A 24075-nucleotide genomic window follows, 5' to 3' on the forward strand; every position below is an offset into this window, starting at 1 on the left:
GAAACCCTAACATGGTGTGATGCCGTGTGCTAGTTTTATCTAAGGCCATACATTGTGCAGAATAAAGCAGTAAATATGATGAGTGTCTACTATCTTTGTGTCAACATGTAAATGTTGAACTATGTTTCTGTGACGATGTCTTTGAATTTCAACCACTCAGCTATGTTTTATATTGCAGTCTGATTAAACACACACACAGTTTGGCTTTAAAAATAATGTAACATTGTGTCTTTTATAGCAATACCTTGAGTTGTACTTATTTGTGCAGATTTGAAATGCTGCACACATAAGCCAGCACATTGCAAAACGCTGCACTCGACTTTCAAGGTAAATTTGACTGAAGAGCTTCATCGGTGAAGTGCAGCCAGGTGCAACCCGGATATTGCAAATGCATTAGTATCAAATTCTCAGCATATAGTCAGTATTAAAGAGAAACTCAGTGGCTTTACACACATACTGCATGACTCCTGTGCTCCACCTTTAACAGTTCACAGCAACGCAGAAAAACACTGAGACACGAGGCACCTGCACTAAATGGAAAGATGCAAACATCTGCAATGCTTCGCAGCTGAAAGAAAGAATATTAAAACAAAATGAAAAAAAAGGTATGATGCACAAAATGCAGCAGAACATGACGATCCAAAGACAAACGGGATGAGTAGTCACATTTTGGTTACTCGTTTTCCATCATGCACTCGCTGCGCTTCGTTCGTATGCGAAGACGAAAGCAAAAAACAAAAAAACTTGATTGGTCTGAGTCCAGCAACCAGCTTCTGAAGGGTGATGAACCATTCAAACATCTCCCAGGTGCCTTTCACGCTCAACATTCACTGCATTCGTTTTTGCTATCAGCATTGATTGCACTGATCTCGTTTGTGATATCACGCATGAAGGTGCTCTGTGTACTTCATTCTAGATATGAGATTCATCTGAAAGAAAAAAAAATGTAAATACTGTGTAAACTCTATATTACAGTAGTCTGGATAGAGAGGAAATAAGACGGCGATAAACACAAAAGGATAAGCACAGGTATTTGCCATTCTGGACGGCTCTTTCAGCTGTCTACCCTTTTGTTGGAGCATCTTTTCGTCCCGTTACTGGAGTGGCCCTCTATGCTGATTTTAACCTCCTGAGGGATGAAGGAAGGTTTGGGCAGCGTCAGAGGAGGCTCTTCCTCGCCTCTCTCAGTCTGGTTTCGCTCTGGAGCCGACCAGCGCCTCTTACGGACTGTGGGCCTCTCTGGATCAGCACACTGTACTTTGGGTATGTCAGCTTTTGTGGGTCCCGTTGTGTAGATCCCCTCTCTTTGTCCTGGAACTAACACAGGGTCTCCTTTCAGTCCCACTGCTGGTTCAGAAACCTGCTCACTTATCGGCCGGTCAGAGCTGGAACCCCTCATCAAGAGGCCGCCGTTGCTGTTTGCGGTGTTTGGACTTGTACTGTTCCTTACAGTAATGTCCACATTGTGACAGGAGTCTGAGCGGTTCCCAGGCTTCAGCTTGGTCCCCAAAATCTGTCCTTCTGTCACCGAGCCATTTCTCAGGCCTCTGAGGGTCAGGGACACGCACACGTCACCCACACACAGCTTAGCGCAGGACAGCTCGAACAGCTGGGTGGTCCGGTCTGGGCAGCAGGATGACCAGCCTTGGCCAAATACGAAGAAGGGATACTCCATCAGGACCTCGACACACACCTGGATAACAACAACACACATAAGTTCTGCTGAATACAGACTGACAAAATATTCACCCCTTGAGCACTAAGGGCATTTTCTACCCTCTTAAGGTATGGTACTTTCTTTTAATATAATGCCCATGTGTTGCATATCAAAATGTTCAGAATAATTACACGTTTTTGAATGTGAGACATAGGTATTTGTCTTGCTCAATGTGTTAAGATATGATCTCGGACATATGACATTTGTTATCCCATAACACCATAACCCTATAACATTCAGTCATAGATAGCCCAAACTATAACTTTTTGGAATATTTATGATCAGGCAAATAAGGTATTATACTTTTCAATATGACTGGAGCATTTCAAAATGTTGACCAGTCTATAATCATTCATTGACCTCTACCTGGCTACCATCGTCACATTACAGTAATGAAATGCATTACTGTTGCAAATTCAGTAACCACACTACAGGTCCTAAGATCGCATGTGAAAAATACTCATACTGAATGCATCACAAACAGGTAACCTGACAACTCGTCCGACTAGTTATAAGTATTTACGCTCATATCACAGTGGCGTACCAGAGAACTTTGTTGCTGTAGATTCTAGTCAAGGGATGGCCCATGCTTCCGTGGAATAAGTCATATAAAATTGGGTTCTCATAAGCAAAACAAAAACAGAAAAAAAAAAAAAAATCAAATTATAAATCACTCACAGCCAGCGCAGGATTTTCACTCACCCACTGACTCTGCCTGGAAAAATGATTGGCACACTGACAACTTCTGGGAATATGCAATTTTATCTAAATAAACCCAATCAAAATTCATTCATTTAATAACACAATCTGACAAGCAGCCTGAACAGTTTATAGCAGGTCAACGTCGTGATTGTTCAACACATTAATTATTGGCATCCAATGACAGGTGATACTGTGTGTGTGTGTGTGTGTGTGTGTGTGTGTGTGTGTGTGTGTGTGTGTGTGTGTGTGTGTGTGTGTGTGTGTGTGTGTGTGTGTGTGTGTGTGTGTGTGTGTGTGTGTGTATATGAAGCTAGGTAAACAGGGTTGGTGCTAAAACGCTCCGTAGGCCTTAACAGTGGTTAATTAAACAGCCATGGTCCTCTTAAATGTTGTAAAACTGCAAAAATGGAAAGACAGACAGACAGACATTATTTCCTTATAATAATAGGAATTTGTGTGCATGTGTGCAGTGTGCATGGGTTTAAGCAGAGCCGGCCCAAGGCATACGCCAACTACACGGTCGCTTAGGGCCTCCACGCCACCAGGGGCCCCCGAGAGCACCGAGACGTTGTGATAAAAAAGTAAATATCCATCCATTCATCCATCTTCTTCCGCTTTATCCGGTACGGGGAGTACGGGTCCGGGGTCCTTTGCTAAGGGCTATCCGGTCCCTGTACGACTGCAGCAGGAGCTTGGTTCGCATTGCCGGTAGTAAGTCAAAAAAGTAAATATATACATGAAATTAAAATAATATTGAATAATTTAAACGAAATTGTATTACACCCGAAAAAAATTCATTTTGACAAAATACCAATACTAGGTTAATTGATGCCTCCTGTTGGCTGCTGCCACCTTTGGGTAAATTTAGATGCACCACTTGGGTCAGGAGGTCGATGACTAATCGTGAGGAATGAAGTGAGTGCAAGTCAGGTCTCAGAAAAGAAATTATCCCTCTGGAGCGGAGAAAAGAAAAAAGAAGTTGGAAGATGAGGAAAAAACAACAAGACAAAGGTAGGTTTGCATGTCCAATATTACAATTTTTGTTGTCATTATTTGCGAAATGCTCCGTTCGTTTAGTGTAAAGTGCTTTAGGTGTCTTAAAGTCAGAGGCGATTGCTCTAAGACTGCAAGGGAAGCTCAGCTTCCCCTAAAATGTCAAAAAATAAGTAATCAAATATATACTGTTGTGTGTACATGTCACTGACTAAATATGCGCTACAACGCGCTCAACTTTTGTTCAGAATCAACTTCTTGTCACTGGTAACGACGCGGCTTTCCTCTCACTCAAACCCGCAGCTTCACAGTGCTTTAAACAGTGTAGACGCTCAGCGTCCACAGACTTCAATAGCGACACAAAGCATGCAGTGAAACGAGACGAGTCATTGGATAAATGCTGGGCTTTGTCCCGCCCATCGGACACTCAGCATGTCTGGGGGTCTATGGGGCAGTGGGCTGGCCTCGGCTGGCCCGGACGCTCAGCTTCTGCATGATGATTGGATGATCTGTCTGAGGCTGAATCCCTTTTTGATTGACAGCGAAATGAGCGAATCAGCGATCTTTTGGTGTAAACATCCGTGGGAGCATTTTCATTCTGTTCTGAGTTGAACCGGAGACTTTCCTAATCCTCTTAGCGGCATTTTCTTTGTTTAAAAACGACTAGCGACAAATTGAGCTTCTATTTCTGTTTTTTTTTTTTGTAGCTGCTTGTGTTTGGAGACTGACTTCTATCGCAGTTTCTGTCCGTACCGAGCAGCGGGTACTCACAGGCGGACAAACTTCACACGAGCCTCGTGCCAGTCCCAGCTAGCGAGCTAGCTAGGTAGCAAGCTGCACATAATGGCAGACAATTTGAATGTTGTGGACCGGATTTTGGCGAAGCCATTTGATAGTCTTCCTTACGAAGAAAAACTTAGAGTTAAACAGCAGGGCAGATCAACTCCTCAGATTAATTTGGTGCAAAAGGCGGGGAAAAGTAGCTCAGCTCTCAATGGTTTGCAGGCTAAAGTTAAAGCAATAGCCCCCAGTGTAATGTTTGTGCATTGCTATGCACACACATTGCTGTTATGTTGTGGATTTCTATGTTCATTTTGGAGATTAAGTATTGTATTTATTATTTAAGTCTTTAATTTTGATTACAACTTTATTTTTCTGTAAGATAATATGAATGGCATTTGGTTCTATTTTGTATTTGGATATTGAACATTTCGCACACCATTGCACATCTGAAAGAAATTAAACTATTTAACATGTTTACTATAAATGCAGTCTCCTGCCTGCTGATGTTACTTTCAAATAGTTAAATTAATGAGCCATACTTATACATCACTGTATGTAGAAGTTAATTAAAACATATTTATGAGTTTGCTACCCCTTTAAGGTTAAAAACAAGAATGACACCTGTATGATGTAAGATAATTACAAATAATGCTAATGATTGTGGGTACGTTACACACATAACAGTGTAGCCTATGGAATAATGAGGCATCTGGTGCTGAGGTGATGGTAGGGGGGCCCCCAAATGAAATTCTGCTTAAGGCCCCATAAAGGCTTGGGCCAGCCCTGGGTTTAAGGCTTGGTTACTTCTGTTTCTGAGTAATGTAACGAGTTACTTTCCGCAGACAGTAAAGAAGTAAAGTAAGGCTTTACATTTTTTTAAAAGTAGTGCATGATGTCATGTGTAATATGTTATTTTTTTGAGTAATGACCCCAACAGCTGCCACCCTGTGATGAGTGTTTGGCTGTATGGTTTTTGTGTGTCACTGTTGTTACCTAATATCCATAGTTTCTCCAAAAATATTAGTCCTATCAATGTTCCGTTTTGGCGGCGTTCATCCTTGACCCAAAATACATAAACATACCAAACGGCACATGTCAGCTCTCCCCAGTTTCTCCATGATTGAAGCCATACACTCGCACACACACATGCACACACACACGCACACACAGAGGCCACTTGGGTATTAATATGTAGATGTTACAATTCCAATTTTATGATCGATTATTTTAAAACCATTGTCAACCTTTATCAAACTATTTGTATTTAAACTATGTCCAATATACTAACATCTTCTAAGCTTTCACCTTACTAAAATGTGAACATGCAAAAACTTAATTTATTTTATGTTGAAAATACTCTTCACTTCTTCCTGTTGCATATGTCCCATTCACACAGAGGCTGGCAATTCTGTTATATTTTTCTGTCTACAAAAAAGCTGCGCAAGTTTATCAGATTTTACAAGCATATGACCAGGAAGGTTTGGAGACAGTGCAACGTTGAGTTACAATGCAACCCAAAGTACAGCTGATTGCAACTCTCAGCAAAATAAGACAATAATAACAGTGCGCCCTGTACCGTGGCTCGTATGTGTCTCTATGCAGTAGGAAGAATTTAACCACTTTGGATTTGCTGTGGCAATCCCAAGTGCAAACAAGGGAGCAGCCGAAGGGACTTACGTACACAGCTGTTTGTCCCTCTGTGGGAGCCGTTATTTGACACATACATATTGCACACAGGAAACCATGCCTCTTACTAGGGATGGGGCCGATCCAGTCCAGTATCAGTATCGGGTTCCGATACCAACGTAATTCATGGATCGGAAATTTCGGATATAACCTGCAGAGTTTTCCAATCTGGGAACCGTGTGTGTGTGTGTGTGTGTGTGTGTGTGTGTGTGTGTGTTTTTACTGAAACGTCTCCACAAGTGCTGCTGACAGCTCTTTAGTCTTGGTGGATAGGTTTAGAGGAGTAGCAGCAGGGATGAAAAATCACCAAACGGCACGTCACAAGATGTATTTGGTATCAAAATTTCCGTACTGAAACGTCTCCACAAGTGCTGCTGACAGCTCTTTAGTCTTGGTGGATAGGTTTAGAGGAGTAGCAGCAGGGATGAAAAATCACCAGATGGCACGTCACAAGATGTATTTGGTATCAAAATTTCCAGTAGAACCTCTACTTTTCAGATCTGAGGTTGTACTTTGAGAACGTTTATTACATCATGGTCAATTAACCCTTTTTTTGTTGAATCACACAAAGAATTGAGCCCGTCATAGGCGTCATTTCGCGCTATTGATAAAAAAATGTGTTAAATGCCCATCTAAACATGTTTCCACATCAGCAAGGGTCTGTAGACATCATTTTGACAGATTCAGGGCTATCCAAGGTTCAGGGGGTGGTCTTAAGGCCCCCCAAAATAAAATTTGTAACCCTTTTTCGTCTATGTATCTTTCATGAAAGGACCCCTTACCGCCCCGAATTTTGTTGGAAAAGGGGGCAGTCATCAGTTTAATAAAGGCAGAGGTGACCTGTCTGGAAAAAAGTCATTTGAGAGCTGTAGACAATAAAACATGTCACTTTAACCTTTTCACACTTAAAGATGACCACCACCTTAACCCTCTGGGGTACGAGGGCATTTTTTTGGACAGTTCACTCGCCTGGCATAAATGTTTTATTATTGTTGTTAACAGCTTTCCCTGCATCTTACAATCAAGTTTTATGTCTCTTTTTTTTTTTTTAGGACATCCTGTTCTTTCATAATATATATGCTTTTGTTGTGTTTTATAAGTGTAATAAAGGCTTAAAATCACAAATATCAAAGGAAAAAAGTAAAGTGGAAAATAATTTTCCACACACAGCAAACTATAATAAACAACTGTTTTGACACTTTATAAAGGTAATTTGAGGTCTTGTGTGAAAGACTTTACAACAAAAAAGTTCAAACAATAAACACAAATGCACATTTTGAACAATATATACAAAATGGTCTATGCGTTTATGCTCCAAACCTAACTCACTTGTACTGCCAAGACACAAGCTGCAATGATGGGGCTAAATGCCACTGAATCCAGGTTGGCCTTCCATGCACTGATGCATGCAAATGCAGTGACTGCCCAAATAATCTCCATGTGTCAATGTGTAAAAATGATGTCTACAGACCCTTGCTGAGGTGGGCATTTAACACATTTTTATATCAACAGGGCGAAATATTTTGTGGGCCTATGACGGTCTCAATTTTTTGCGTGATTCGGCAAAAAGGGGGTTAATTGACCATGCTGTAATAAACTTTCTCAAAGTACAACTTCAGATCTGAAAAGTTGAGGTTCTACCAGAAATTTGGATACCAAATACATCTTGTTATAACTCCGGGAGGGGTATCTTGAAAAATAGAGCCCTTTTTGGCTGTCTGCTACTCCTCTAGTTGAAGCGTGATTGACTGAGTGTGTGGGTAGGTGTCTTTTATACAGGTAACCAGTTCAAACAGGTGCAATTAATACAGGTAAAGAGTGCAGAATATGAGGACTTCTTAAAGGAAAACTAACAGGTCTGTGAGAGCCAGAATTCTTGCTGGCTGGTAGATGATCAACTACTTATTTCATGCAACAAAATGCAAATGAATTAATTAAAAATAATACAAAGTGATTTTTTTTTTTTTTTTTTTTTTTTTTTTTTTAGGTTTGGTCTCTCACAGTTGAAATGTACCTACGATAAAAATTACAGACCTCTCCGTTCTATGTAGGTGGAAAACTTGCATAATCGACAGTGGATCAAATACTTGTTTGCCTCGCTGTATGCTATTATTATAGTCACGCAAACATGCTATGGTACAGGGTGCTCAACTCGACAGGAGAGCTAATCTTTCGTGATCTGGCTGTGAAAAGCTTGATTTTTTTCACGGGGGCGCCGCAAAAATTGCCTACGAGTATAGTATGTATGGTTTTGACTAAGCAGCATTTCTGCATTTCCAAAATGCCACAAGAAACCACCAATAAATAAATAAAATTACTTAATTCTTTCTTCAAAATATCAAATCTAGGCGTGCATCTTAGATGTACTTTCTGGCAAACTAGCTGAACTTTCAGGTCATCTTTTTAAGAAAATCCTCTATACCACTTCACCATGAAGCTGTATAACTGGGGATACAACTATCCTCATATAAAATCAAGAATTATGATAATAATAATAATATTAAAGCAAACAGAGCTCTGGTATTGGAATAGTATCGGTATCGGCAGATATCCCAAATCAGTTATTGGAATCAGATCGGAATTGAAAAATGTGACTCGAAAGGTGATAGGGCCACTGACCCATCAAATTAAATTCTCTGCTAGCCTACTGTCAATTTATAGTGAACAACTTTAAAATTTAAAGCCTTCCCAGAAGTGTCATCATCTGGAACCAAAGAAACTATGGTTTAGTCCAGACACTTTCTTGTGTTTTAATGGATTTTACTCATAATTGTGGGATTCGAAAACACTGTACTTGGGATCATTTTGTTCAACACAAAGTAAGCTTTCCATAGATATCAATGTACTGCCATTTTATTAAAATTTGCAAACACAACATACTATAGGTCACTGGGCCAACCCATGGACCACACCAGTTTTCAACAGTTAAACCACAGTTTCTGATGTCTAAACAATAGTATGTAACAAACAGCCACAGCTTTACGACAGAGTAACAGACTCTTAAAATGTAGTTGCTATTCGACAATAAATATGGAATACCTTACCTGGGCTTTGAGCTCTCCCACAGAAAACTGTATGACCACAGCATTAGGTGTTTGTCCACTGTCAATACGTTCCACAGTGCTGGAATCGATTTTCAACTCGCTGCTAATCTCAGCGCTCTGGATGAAGTCTTCTGTCTTCAGGTCCTCCACACGCTTCAACTCACCATCAGCCAGCTGGATGATTGAGCCTCGCATAAAGAATGGAGGAAGTGCCACAGGAGAACAAGAAGAAATCAAGGGGGAGGCTTGGATAGAAACAGGGGCAGGGGTGGAGACAGGCACCGGAGAAGGGGGTTGTTCTGCCACCTCTGCAGGAACTGGGTTTGAGGCCAGGACCGGCAGCGCTGGAGCCTGCGCAACAGCAGGGGTGGCTGATTTCCATCTGGCCCAAGCGTATCACATTTGGACAGGCTGTTGCCAGATAGGCATGTGGCATGGAAGTGGATATTTGAGGGGTGGTGGTTGAAGTCAAGCCACTGACAGTACGACTTGCATCCATGTCTGTGACATTACTGGAGCCACTAACTGGGATGAGGAGGGACTGGCCACTGGGGATGACCAGGTGCTGGGACAGTGCCGCGTGATAACTGACAGTATGCTGGTTTGCATTGGTGATATAGCCAATGATTGGTGGCTGCGTAGAAGAATACAGGCTGGGTGGGAGCTCCTCAGTTGGTAAAGTGGTCTGGATGACTGTATGAGGGACAGCAGACTTAACCACCTCTGAGGAAGATGGTGAAGTAAAAGAAGAGGATCTGGACATTGGTTTGCCTAGACAGATACCCCCCTTTTCTGTCTGCACAAAGGAGATCTTATTTGAGCCAGGTTCATGTTCAGTGTTCGGCTGGGCCACCAACACCAAGGAGGTCTGGAGTCCTGAGGGGTTCTGGCCATAGTCTGCAGGCAAGAGTATGTGTCTGGCCTCATAGCTCTGGATTTGCTGCTGATTTGTAGGTTTACTCTGTTTGACAACTTCCAGTTCACCATTCAGAATACTCTTACCATGTCCCTCTACTTTCTTCCCAACCGAGCCATCTGCATATTGAACAACCAGCTGGGAAGGAGCGAGGGAAAACGTCTGAGGGAGGACAGTGTGTGTGTGTGGGTGGAGTTGTAGGTGCGCTGTCGGCGAGGTGATGGTGCTTCCACTAACAGTCAGAGGTGCTCGGCTGTCCAGGTGGATGTACTGACTCGTCACCTGGGGAGAACTTGGTAGAGACACAGGTGTCAGATCTGTGGGAGAAAGGCCTATCTGAAAATGCTGCTCCCCTTTTGGATTGGGGGAGATGAGTGTAGTCATGTAACCGTCCACCTGGGTACGCTGTCCTACTATGGTGGAACTGTTGGGAACAGAACTGGCATTGGTGGTGATGATGTGAGAGGAAATGTAGCCGGCATACGGTCCAGAGCTGATGAACTGAACGTTGGGCCCCAGCTGAGCAAACTGGATAGTTCCAGCCTGCTGGGGAAGGGCTGTGGGGTAAACAGTTGGCAGAGAGGTTAGGGGCACGGCAGAGAGAGGAGTGGCTGAGGAAGGGAAAGAAGACGAGGGAGGAGAGTTTGACATGGAGGAGACAGGACACCTTGGGCTTTCAGTGTCTCTCGATTTGCAGCGTTCACTGGCTACACTCGCGAGCCACGCTAAATTCTCTGTATGAGGGCTATCGCTAGCCACTGCAGCTGGAGGTGTTGCTGCCGTGACCACTACTGGCCTCTGCTCCAATGCCAGAATCTCACGCTTCTTAGGAGGCAGGCACCCATTGCTTCGCTCCTGGTTGGACTTCATTGTACCTTCTTGGCTTATGATATCCCAGTACTTCTAATTTCCTCAAAGTCGCTTTCTTTACTAGGTGGTTAAGAGAAGGACCAGCCTCCCCGCGCGCTGTGTGATTCTGGTTCTGCCTGTGGTCACTGGTGGGCAGCTCCTGGTCTCAAATCGTAGAAGATGGAGGCATGCCAGCTCACAGAACCATAGACTTCATGAGGAATCATCTCTGGCGACCCACCTCTTCCTCAACCTCAAGGGAAATCTGAGGCAGAGAGAAATTTAAATTAGATCCATCTTTTCCAGGAAATTAAATTTAGAAACCCAAAAATGCCAAGATGTGCCAATTATCAAACCCTGCAGCAGAAATTTGTGATTTTTATTTACTTAATTTTGGATGGAAATACATGACTAGTCGTTAGTATAATTACAATTCATGCAGAGTAAGCACTGCTGCTGTTTATGAACCATATTCATCACAAAGTAGTTCTACGGAGCTACAATACAGCAAAACTGCCTGTGTTTTCATGTTTGCAAAGATGGAGTTCTTTACTTTGCCACTAGATGGCGGCGTGCATAACTACAATATCTGGTGCAGTTCTGTCCAACATGAAGGCCATTCTCCAAATATTTCCAAAGATTCTCCTTGAAAAACCACACAGAACAGCCTGTTTGTCACCATCTGCATGATGTGAAAAAAGCTTTTTTTTTTTTTTATGTTTTGAGCACAAGAAATTACTTTCCCGTAGTGCACATGTGTACAACAGGCTCAGTGTCAGCATGTTACTATTATTTATGCTGCTTCAGGCTCTAAGTAAAAACAAAAACAAAAAAAGAAGCAATGTGGAATGATAGCAGCCTCTACTCAGTCTCCGACTCTGAGGCCGTGCACTGAGTCAGTGGGGCAACTGTAAATATAACCTCCAGACAGGAACTCTGAGTCTGTGGGCATGGCTCCAAAAAGTGGCAAGAACAGTATGGGTGAATTTTGATTGTGGTTGCAAAAAAAACAGCAACAATGACAACAACAAAAAACTACAAACAACCCTTTGTTTGAATTGCTTTAAAAATTCAACAATGGCTTTCCGCTTTACTACTTTTGAGCAGTGTTTCAAAATTCAAGGGGAAAATAGACAGCAACTCCAGGCAGTGAACTGGGCCTCCTGGAGTTTGATTTAGGTAGATACAGCCACAGATGAGGTCGCCCACAGCTTTACTGATGAGCGGATTTGAAGCTCAAATGAAGCAGCTGTAAATGTCGCTATCTTGGCAGTGCCCAACTCTGCGTAACTCCCAGACAACCCATAAATGGTTACAAAACCAGCACGACCTGGGCAGGTCGAATGAAGCCCAACACATACCCCATTCTCGGCATTACCAAAAATGCTAACCTAACCTTGGTTCAGGTGTTATATTTATGCTAGCTTTTTGGGGACTGGGTGGTGGTTTGTATAATGAGTGGCTTGAGTGCGTGTATTTAAAACTATGACCGGTATATTGCCTCAGTAACTATGAAGTAACAGTGGAGATAACCGCACCAAGCTCTCGATACCTGTGGTACTAATTAATGCTAACAGTGTTAATATACAAATTAAATAATGTTAAAATTTCATTCTGTGAAAATACTGGGGCACAGACTTCTTAAATAGTTAATTTGATAGATAGATGGATACACTTGGGTGGTAGCTCTCAGGCCTGGGATGACCAGCATACATTTTTGTGTAAGCCATAGTATACTGAGGCTGGATTGTAAGTGTTGTTTAGTCCCCTTAATTAGTTCCAAAACACTGCTTGGCCCATGGAGTATACAGCATGTGTGCTGCTAAAGTGTCATGAAATATAGTTTGTTCAATACCTAACACTGATGTATCATCAGGAACGAGGTTCACTGTGCTGGCCAGATTGTCTATAAACACAGAATACATCTTTTACTGTAACCTGTTGTATACTTTCCTTGTTGCTTTTCATGAACAAATTCATTCATTCATTCATTCATCTTCTGCCGCTTAGTCCAATTAAGGGTCACGGGGGGCTGGAGCCTATCCCAGCAGTCATAGAGCGCGAGGCGGGGTACACCCCAGGACAGGACGCCAGTCTGTCGCAGGGCTCATGAACAAATTATTTGTCAAAAATAACATTTAAGGAGGCAGTTTACATCTGTAGAGCAGACAGGTCTCTGGGACAAGGCATTGGGCTACTAATATGTAGTCCTGGGCAGTGTTGCCACAGTTACTTTGATAAAGTAATCCAATTACTGATTACTCCTTGAAAAAGTAACTTAGTTACTTTACTGATTACTCAATTGTAAAAGTAACTTAGATTACTAGTTACTTTTTTAGTTACTTTCCCCAGCTGCCGACAACAACCCACGTCAACATGACAATGATACCTGTTTTGTCACCCTTTCTTGACTTCAATGAAAACAAATACTTGTTTTATAAAAAGTAAAATAAAGACCTCTTTCTTGACCTCATATTTAACTTTTGACAGCACTGTAACAGTAAAACTTGCAATTTCAAACCTACATTGTTTATAAATGTAACTATTAAATTCTAACATTTTTCTAACATTTAAATTCTCTAAACATTTTACTTGTCGAAATTATTATTATTTTAAGCAGTATTAGTAGTTGTAGTAAAAAAACGGCTTCAAAACTGGACCTTTAATCTAGGGGTGTTGTGGAGGAGGGGGGCACATCCTTGCCCCACGCCCCCATTCCATCTGGATTCGCCCCTGCTTTGGCGTTTGAGCACAAAGAATGGATAACATTTACTTATACAGAAAACAGGACCAGATTTACAGGTAAGAAAGTTTTATTGCGTTTTCACATCATGTGGTCCTCAGAAAGAGAGTTTAGGTGCATTTGAGTGGAAAATAGTGTTAGTTGTTGACGCGTCGCGGAGGATCAGCTGTTTTTAATGAGACGATACGGAGCAGCTCAGCTCAGAATTCTAAATAAAGGAGGAAAAAAGTATAAAAATGTCTTTGTAAAGCTCAGTGCAGGTGTGCAGATCACCACGCTTTAAGAGGTGAGGACGAGTCGAGCAGCTGCAAAAAAACGCGGATGAAAAGCTCACAGCTCGCTTAAAGTGGGCAGTGCAGTCGAACCCCGACCTCCTGCCCACGGACCAAGTTTAATGCTGCTATCGACCCACAATGAAAAATAATAGTAACGCACAGTGACGTGGAGAAGTAACTTTAATCTGATTACTGATTTGGAAAGATTAACGCGTTAGATTACTCGTTACTAAAAAAAGTGGTCAGATTAGAGTAACGCGTTACCGGCATCACTGGTCCTGGGTTTGTTTCTCGATCAGTCTACCTGACTGTTTCCTTGGACAAGACACTTCAAATGCATTGTTCCAGTTAACCCAACTGTAAATAGGTATCAGCTTTGGCTGCTAATGTAAGCTGCACTGGACTTTTGTCCATGCGGCTCCATCCCGACGCACAAATTTCTCCGCACGTCTGTCTCAATGTGCCGAAAAAGTGGTGATGTCCACGTCTTCTGCAATTTCTGTGGAAGTCAGACGATGTCTCGGATCAACAAAGCCTTCACTTTGGAAACGAACGGCACATTCCACTGTTACAGGAGTTTTGTGTCATGGAAAGAGGAGCGGAGAATTCGCGCGTCGGGACGGGAGCCGCATGGTGCAAAGCAACGCCGTGATGAAGCCTCACAGACATGTTCTGTCATGTCCAGCTCATTCAAAGCTGGCGCCACGAGGGGGGCGTTTGGGGGCGACGCCCCCTCACGTCATCAACCTCGCCCCCTCGGATGTTAGTTATCAAAAAAATAAAAAGAAAGAAAAGAAATACTGGAAAATATAGTAAAATATTAGTTATTCAATAATATCACATATTTAACAAATAAACCAAATTAACTAACTAAAGTAATTAATTTTAAAACAAACGGATATGGCATGTGTCTGTGTTCAAGGGATTTGATAGGTTGAGGGTTGCGCTTGTCAGTGCGGCAGAGGGCGGTGCGTTTCCAACGCGTCGTGACGTCAGACGCGTCGCTTCGGAAGCGGCAAGGGGGCAGAGATTGCTACGTCACACTCTGGCTGTTTCCACAATCTGAAAAAAGTTGAGCGATCGGTGTCTTGAACTTCGGTCGCCTGAACCACAAAAAAACCTTTAAAAAAAGCAGTAGAACGATTCTCCCATCACGCTGGGAGAAGCTTTTTTCAGCTACTTTTCGGAGTGACACCGACCGAGGGAGGACCGACGTCTTGGTGGAATATCGATTGAACCGCGACAGCGGGCCGACCCGCACGGAGAAGCCGGCCTTCAGGCATCATCACTGGGCAGAGCGATCCAGGCCGCCGGGGTGATGGAGCAAACCCACTCAGTCCGAAATCTCCCACTTTTTGGATATATGCGAAGTCCCAGTTTGCCCAACGGAGTTTAGTTCTGCAGCTTTATCGAGGTGAGAATAATGTAAAAATAAAACGTGACGTTTACTGAACTGTGAAGGTTTAATGATCGGCTAACGTTAGCTTAGCCTTTTAGCACAGTTGATCTGAGTGAACACTTTAATTTGTAAATGGTTGTCTTTTTTATTTTTACCAAATAAAGCTACAGCTTTTTTCAGACACCACAAAAGCTCAGCTTTAAATAACTTATTTTTTCGGGTGTTTTTTTTTCCATCGTTTTTTGCAGTTTTTCCCCCTTTTTATATATATATATAAACTGTTTAGTGTTTCTTTATATTTAAAGAAATATTTTTATTTGTCCCAATCAGGAACATTTGCTGTGCAGACAGCCAAACTTCCATTGATAGCTGAACACCACGAAGTCCAGTCCGAAAGAAAACATCTCTGCTTTTCAGCAAGATCACCAGAGTTCCAAAGCTGCAGAAGAGACCTTCATCTGGTCCCGAGAATCCAGCAGAACATCACCTGCTTCTAAATAAAAGGCTCTTTAGAACAGCAACTTATTTATATTATTTTTTAAAAAAGCTGGTTCATTTTATATTTTAACAATGAACTGATCTTAAAATGTTCACGAATCAAAGTCAAAAGACATTTGCACAAGTAGAAGCTCTCCACTTATTGTGCTCAAATTCATATTTTTAGAAATGACTCTGTCCTGATAACAACATTAAAGGCAGTTACATATTTTGATGAAATGTACAAGTTTAAATGACTATAAAAAAAATTCATCATGAGGAAATTCATCATGAGGTTTATGTCACAGAAAGCCTACTTACAATCACACTGCAGTCATTGTTTAAATTATTTCCGTTTGCATTTATAATAAACATTTGTATTTAGTGTTTGTTTTTCTGGTTGAAATAAGATATAATACTCTACCAAGACTTAAAAAAATATACAAGTTTCCATGTTATTTTATTTGTCTAAAAATAAATGTCTAGAGGTTCCTTATGTTAAACAAGAATTATCTAATATGAAATAACAGGTGGTTTTAATTTACAGATGAAAGGTTTCTAAAGAACCATTTATTGATTTATTTAGCCATTTAATTACAAGTGTTCTAAACTTTTTTTACAGTAATCAGAAATTTTGAGGGTAACAAACACAACAAACAAAAAACATTTCCAATGCTTTTTTCTTCAGAAAACTGCTCTATAAATGAGCAGTCCTGCTCACACGTTGTTTTGTACAGATCAGTGGTTTCTGCACCAGTCGGATTGTCCATCCATTTTGTACAGATCAGTGGTTTCTTGCCACGAGTCTTCCGTGTTTTGGGCCCGACGCGTCATTCCTATTGGCAACACGAAGGTACGTCACAGCTCAGAGTGTCGAAAGTTGGAGCACCTCATCTCGACAGAACACCGGCTCTGTGGTATGCAAGAGATCACTTGACCGAGGGTCTATACGTTCAAATAATAATTTTAAAAAATACTGTCATCACTCTTTACTCTTAGTCAGTCTCTTACAACGGTGTAGCCTAAATACACGAGCTTTCCAGGAGCGCACCCAATTCATTAGGCATGCTCAGAGGCACGTCTCCTACGGTGCGCACTTTTTTGTGGGGGGGGGGCGACCCCGCCCCCTGTGATAAACTCATCGCCCCCTTAATATTTTTTTTTCTGGCGCCAGGACTGAGCTCATTCACAATTTCTCGTATAGTCACATGACTGAAAAGCCACCGAAAGCCGTCTGAAAGCCATCCTGTGAGACCAACATGGAGGTGCTTTTGTCCGCGCCATGAGCGGCTCCGTGGCGCATCCCTCCGCTTCTCTTTCCATGACAAAAACTCCTGTAACAGTGGAATGTGCCGAAAAAGTGGTGATGTCCACGTCTTCTGGCCATTTCTGTGGAAGTCAGAAGACGACGTCCCGGATCAACAAAGCATTCACTTTGGAAATGATCTGGTTGTTTCAGCCTGTTGATTGGCGCTCGGAGTGCGCCATGCTCTCAGACGCTGTGGGCTGTCTTTAAACCGGCTGGAGCACTCCTTAAATCAGTGTAATCCCCATAAAATCGTCCCTGAAAGCCATCTGAATTTTCCGAATGAACTGGTCTCTCACAGTTTCTGGAAAAATTTGATTGCAAGCAAAGCTCCAAATCGTTCAGACATTTGTATTCGCAATAAAAATCCGACGAGAGGGGTGGACCACTGCTCACACAAAGCCTGCTCACAGGCGTATGACGCAACCGACAGGCGTGAAAAAACTCACGCATGTGCACGAAGGTTCAAGCTTGGCTGATGCAATCACATGTGATTCAAATGCATATGGTTTTTGCTAAAAATAAAGAGGTCGGATACTTTCTAACAGAACCTTGTATCCTGTCTTAACATGGTTTGAGACACTTGGGGCACACGTTGACTTCAATGAACTTTAATGTCCTAATGTGAACTCTGTTGGATTGTGCTGCCTTGAGAGCTGCATGTGGCACATTGCGCTCTGTGGTGGAGGTATACACTCAAATATCAGGTCAGTGTCACAGACGCCCAACCCAAACGCCCACCCTCACAGACTCACTGACTTTGAAGTTGCTTTCCCACTACGTGTGTGAGGGTTTGGACTGTCCCACTGTTAAATCATCAAGTGCATGAGGGACTGCAGACATTTTTGAGCTGTTTTTGGTCACTTTCTATAAGTCAGCATTCTGCAGACTTTGGTTAAGGGAATTAACCATGTCTCAGAGAATTGTGGACCATCAAACACAGGGTTTACCAGGGGAAACCAAGACATTAGAAACGCAACAGTAGGGTTCAGCTGCAGCCACAGGCCCACTACAAGCTACACCACCTTCAAAAACACAAAAATAAGGAAAAACGTGGCATACTATGTGCACCATGTGCCTAAATGCATAAAAGAAAAACTATCAATAAGGGTTAAAAGGTCATTAAAAAGTGAAATCAGAAGAATGCAAACATTCTGTGTTCAGTTTTTGAAAAATAAAAAATAGGAAATTAATTATTTTATAATTATTGCTCTTCCATTCTGTACGTCAAGAACCTAGAACATGTTAAACTCTGCTCCTTAAATGCCTTGGCATGAAGAAAGTAACAAAACATACAAAACAAAATAAATGGTCTCAAACCCACACTCAAAAAAGGCCAACAACTAAGATTTATGCATTTTAATTACATTTAACTTTACATATAACTTGGGTTTTAGTGCTGAAGCTGCCCAATGTCAGACGCCCACCCCTGCCACATTTCTCCATGCAATGTGGAGTTGTGTCAGAAAGGCCATCTGGTGTAAAACCTGTGCCAAATTAAGATCAAGAATCTTTGCTGTCATTGCACAGTCGTATAGTGTAGCACAATGAAACTGGGGCATTGTCATCCTCCTCAGTGCAAAAAAAAATTATAAAAAATCTGATAAATAATAACTAAACAAGGCAAGCAAAGAAAGACACTATGTACAAATTGAAGGGCTAAAACCATAGAGAAATAAAAAAGATTATTGCACATGTTCAGCATATAAAAATTATTGCACATGATTGTGTCAGCTGTTTACATTTATGGCCAGTGATTTTTTTGTGCAGTCTTAATGATCCTCTGTAGAGCCTTTTTGTGTGCCATGGTACAACTATTGAACCACACAGAGATGCATACATTAGCACACTCTCAGCGGAGCAATGGTACGTAGAAGACGGCCAGCAGTTCCCTTTTCAAGTTGATCCTCCTGAGGGTCCCCAGTAAGTGGACCCACTGTTGGGCCTTCTACACAACCACTGAGGTGTTGGAGCACCATTGGAGGTCTGCATCCATTTGCACACCCAGGATGCAGAACTCCAATGGCGCCCCAGCACCTCTGTCATGAAGAGGGACCTTGGCGGTTGTGAAGAAGGCCCAATCAGACCATGCAGACCAATCAAAGGGTGACCCCAGGTGAAAACAAGGGAGCAACCAAAGGGACTTATTTATAGGCTACTAATAAACTCAATCTGTTTTAAATACATCACCAGAATTACGTATTTTTCATGAATCAGTCTAATTTGTATCATATTGTATCAACAGCGTTACGCTGTTCAACACCGATAAATAGCCCTTAAAGTACTTTTATTAATTTAGGTTAAAACTGCAATCCAAATGGATGTAAATCCTGTATCCAGTTAAAATGGCACAACAGTAAGCAACATGAGTGCCAAAGTTATATGATGGTTCCCATTCTTATTTCTACACTTACAGCCTCTTTCACTCAGTCACTTTCCAGGTGATGTCATTTAAGTCTATGAGGGTTCAGGGGTCAGAGAGGACAATGGGACTGGGTCAGAATCTTAATTTCAGGGGACTCTGTGATGTCAAGTCATCGGACTCTATAAGTGCCAACAAACCACAAAGACACACACAAAATAACACTTTTGATTGTGCATTAAACACAAAAACTAAATATAACATTGAATTTCATCCTTTAATTCAATGGGATTCCTGCTCTCCATTAGCTTTTAAGTTTCTTTTTCAGATCAGCTGCTCTTTCCTGCGGGTTCATGTGTGTGGGTCAGTGCACAGCAATCTGAGTTGTTCATTAGCCAGAGGTTAATTTAACACTCCTAATTTTACTCAGAAGATCGTGTAGCCATGCTGCTTTGTGTGCCCCTGATCCCATCAGGTCTTAGATCTCAGAAGTGAAGCAGAGTAAGTTCGGACTGGTATTTGGTTGGGTGAATTCTTGGGTTTCTCTGTGTAGAACTGGAGTTGCATCAGAAAGGGCATCTGGCACAGAACTTGTGCTGAATCCCTAATGCGGATCTGTACTGGATCTGCCGTGGTGACCCTGAACAATAGGAGACAGGCGAAAGACGAACAAGATTTCATTCAGAAGATCCAGGCTGTTCGTATTACAGAAGTAGTGGCCATAAACCTGACACATAAAGACAGGGTGAAGGAGCACTGAAGCTGGCCTTGATCCAATCTTATTTGAGCACGTCGACGTTGCTTTAGACAAAAGCGTAGCATCGAAGGCATCAGGACCATCATGCAGTTTATTTTATAGCCACAGATCGACCACTAACAAAGGAGAAGCAGACCTGCAGAAAAACAAACAGAGGGGATGCGGAGAGGGAGATGACAGAACCATGTAGAGGGAGCAGAAAGGAGTGGAACCAAGAGGGCAAAGAAGATTTGGAACAAGAAAGAGGGACAGAGAGAATGGGCAACGGGGAGAAGACAGGGTACTGCTTCTCCTGACCCACATTGAGCAGCGCCTGCAGCATCAGAGCGCCATAGTCCTCGCCTTGCCGAGAGATTCCCGATCAGCAGTGCTGCTGCCTGAGCTACACTGTGCAGCATCACCACGGTGCCACTCACTGGCGACAGCCCCACCTCAGCAACACCATGTCAACACCGTGATGACATCACAGCACAACTACCACTTATGATGGAGAGTTACGACATCACCAGAGAACAAAGCCGGAGCGCTCCAGTTTCTCAGTGCCACGGAAACGCACCATCACCAACACTGTCAAAGAGAAGCAGGCAGCGTTGCTGGCACGGGCATGTTCGGCACACACGGCAGCAGCCTATTATTAGAAAGGTGACTCGGACAAACATATGGCTTGTGTGATAGTACGGAGAACAAAGGTGGGGTTTGTGCACAGATCCAGTGGCCCACTGTCACCTTTTTGACGGAAGACAACAGAGAGGAGACGGGCCACTGTCTGTTCAGGTCATCACGCTGATGCATTCCAGCCCAGACGTAGTAACAGAAGCAGGCCGGCATGTGAGCTTCTTTCAAACTCCCACACAAAAGCTGAACAAACCACAGAAATAGGTTTGCGTAGCAGTGGGTGTCTGCCGTCACCGTGTGCACGCAAGTGCCGATGAGGTGATGTTTTCATTCAGCCTCCGCTCTGTTGTCTGTATGGCAGAGTTACACCTCTTGCACAGGAGTCCTAGTTCCTCTCTGAAGTCCTCGCATTGATCCACGGCTTCACAGCCAAATCATTAAGGGAGAGGATTTCCTGATTTGATGAAAATGATTCATGCCGAAAGCAAATACTTCGCCCAACGCACCCGTCGTAGATACGCAGTGATTACTCCGGCTATATATAGAAAACAAATACATCATTATTAATCTGAGCCTTGGCATAAAAATGGGGGGGAGGAAGGAGAAGGGGGGGGCACTATGAATGAGTGTACGTGTAATTCTCCGAATACTCGAACATCACGTCCACCTAATATCAGTCATAGTTGCTTTACCACAGAGCAGATCAATACAGTGTTGGTGCAGCTCCTAAAACCCCAGAGAGCCATTTTTACTGGCCGGTTTCTGCACAGCAGTGGCGCCTGTCGCTTTAAGAGGCGGACCGAGCGTGTGGCAGACTACAGCAAACGGTAAAGAGCACGCAGAGGGTTCAGGCTGTTTGCCTTCACAATGACTCCAGAGTTCTGCATTAGTGCGCGACGTGCAAATGACTCCAGAGTTCTGCATTAGTGTGCGACGTGCACGGATCGGCGCGGAGATATGGCATACTTGCGAGCAAGACTCTGCAGCCCAACAAGACGGGGTGTCGGTGGGGTGCCAGTGCTGCGGAATCCCTGAGGCTCATCCACAGATGCTGTGGCTGTAGGGGAATGACAGTGAGAGTGCACGAGTGGAGTAGCAGGGTAGAAAATACTACTATGCTGCAAATCAAGAAGGAAAAAAAAAAGCACACCCCCCACCCGCACCCCGGACTCCCCACCCCTTCCCCCCCCCCCCGGTTAGAGTACTAAGAATAGCTCACCAGTCTCTCCACAGCCACTGCTTCCACAGCATGTCCACGGCTCACCCCTGAGCGCGCCGTCTCCGTTCCAGAGGACTCCTCTTCTTGAGGTCTCGCTTCTGTGTGTCTCCTCCACCCGACGTCTGTGCTGTCTTGGCCTTCCTGTGAACCTCGGCACAGTCAGTTTTCTCTGCAACAGACTGACGTTAAAGGAAGTTCCCCCGCTGCTGAGGCTCACACCAAGTCCTGCATGCAAGGCAGGCTGCTCCACCGTGTGTTATGCTAGGCCACCAGACCGCCAGCTCCTCTCTGCCTGGCTGCCTCCCTGTCTCTGTTCCTCTCTCTCTCTCTCTCTCAGTACTCCACTGACACAGCTCCTCCCCCAGCCAGCCTCATCAGCCGCATCAGGTATTCATTCAAAAAAACACACTCTACTTGGCTCGCCGCCCAGACTACGCTCACATGGAGACGGGCACGGGAGGGGGAAGAGAACAGACACAGAGGGAGGGAGGGAGAGGGAGCTGGAGATTCAGAAAGGGTTTGCTCAGACTGACATAAAGTATGCCTCTGTGGATTATCCATATTCAATTTGTTCACTTTGTTCCAAGTCAAAGTTCTGTCAGCATTTCCTTCTGCTCCTAATCTGACCCCTACAATTACAGAGCCTCTATTCAGTTAGGATCCCACAACCCCTCTCATCTCAATTCATACCCAAAATGCGTCTTTTGGTCCAGGCAGTCAGCACGAATCAACACCCCCAACCCAGCCACTTGGCACCCAGGCCCCTCCTCAGCCAGAGGCCTCCTCAGAGCCAGGCTGCAGACGGCCAGCCGACTGTCTGTTCCCTCTGCAAGAGAAACATGCGGATGTCCCCTCACCTAGATCACACACCGGGAAACACAGCACTACCCACAGTCGACAGTGTTACTGCTGCAACAAAGGCCTGCTGAGTAGCGTTACAATCCACAAAGACTCTGGAAAGGTGGGGAGGGAAGCGATGGCCCTTCCTGGTGCAACTCTACATATATGGAGAAATGTGGCAGGGGTGGGATTTGAACCAGGAACCTTCCACACTGAAACCAAGCAGCCACTTTTAACATTTTATTTTTCCCAGTAATCTTAGCCCTGTGCTGAGCAATACAGGTGTTGAGCAGTTTAAAAGAAATCACAGCAGGAGAATAAAGAGCAATTGGTTTTTGCAGATCCTTATAAATTGGTTCAGTAACCATAAGGGCACCAGTGAGGCTTCTGCTGTTTTATCTATCCATCACAGGATGGTGCAGTATGAGCACAAAGTACAAATAAGCTCTCATTGACTGTATATTTGCATCTCCATTAGGTGGCCACTGTGTATGAATTACACAGGTACGAGTAGTGTGCTCATGCTGCAGTTAATCTTCTGATACAAATTTGTACAAAATCTGATCTCAGGGGTGAAACACATGATTCATATGGACCAGTACTCTACAAATGTATCAGTCTGGGTTGTATAATAATCACATAGATGTCATGTTTGATATCAAACTGTTTGTCTGTCTTTGGAATTTCTTCCCTCAGCCATCTTCTAGTCATAAATTTCTTACATACCGCTAGCAGTATTCTTAATAGGTAGTTTGTCGTACTTCATCCGTTACAGTCCCTTCAATTCGTGCAATGTTTAAAAGCAAAAACTTATGTGTTGGAGTGTTTTTCAGTCTTTATTTTAGAGGTAGTGAGAAGAAATAATAAAAGAAAAATGGTAAGAGACATGCAGCAAAGATCATCCAGTCCAGGGTTTGAACCTCAGAACCCTGCAAATCACATGTGGTGTGTGGTGTGTCCATCTAATGGGATCATGGTGGGGGGGTGACACCACCTGCCCCACGTGAAATTTTGTAAAAATTTAAGTGAAATGATGCAATCAGACATGTTACAGTATTTGGACCATTTTTTGTGACTGTGCATGATCAATTTTCAGTATTTTTCAAATAGCACACTTGTTTGCTCAACCTGAACATGTCTGGCAGAATTTTCAACTTGCAATTTGTTTACACCTATAATTGATGTGCAACATTTCCATATTGCACATTTTAAATTATCTCAGAGCCTGTCTTGATGAAATGTTCAGAAATCTTTTTTACTGTAATATATGCACTTAGTCTAACTCTATGAATTATTTTACTTAATAAACAATGTATTATAATGGTATATAGTATGTGCATGTTGTGGCTGTGGGTATACCTGGGGGTGTAACTTCACATCCTACCAACATGG

At 43.0% G+C, this 24075-nt stretch overlaps 1 protein-coding gene across 1 annotated transcript; it reads right to left on the reverse strand.

Moving 5' to 3' along the window:
• Window positions 1-213: 213 nt before the first annotated feature.
• On the reverse strand, window positions 214-22170 carry LOC117514459 (ataxin-1-like). Its single transcript, XM_034174931.1, is given in 5 exon segments — window positions 214-1693; window positions 8926-9293; window positions 9296-9337; window positions 9340-10955; window positions 21844-22170. Coding segments are annotated over 4 exon segments (2421 nt in total). The 5' UTR covers window positions 10712-10955; window positions 21844-22170; the 3' UTR covers window positions 214-1054.
• Between the last annotated feature and the right edge of the window lie 1905 nt (window positions 22171-24075).

This window comes from Thalassophryne amazonica, chromosome 7 (assembly GCF_902500255.1).
Source record: "Thalassophryne amazonica chromosome 7, fThaAma1.1, whole genome shotgun sequence".
NCBI lineage: Eukaryota > Metazoa > Chordata > Actinopteri > Batrachoidiformes > Batrachoididae > Thalassophryne > Thalassophryne amazonica.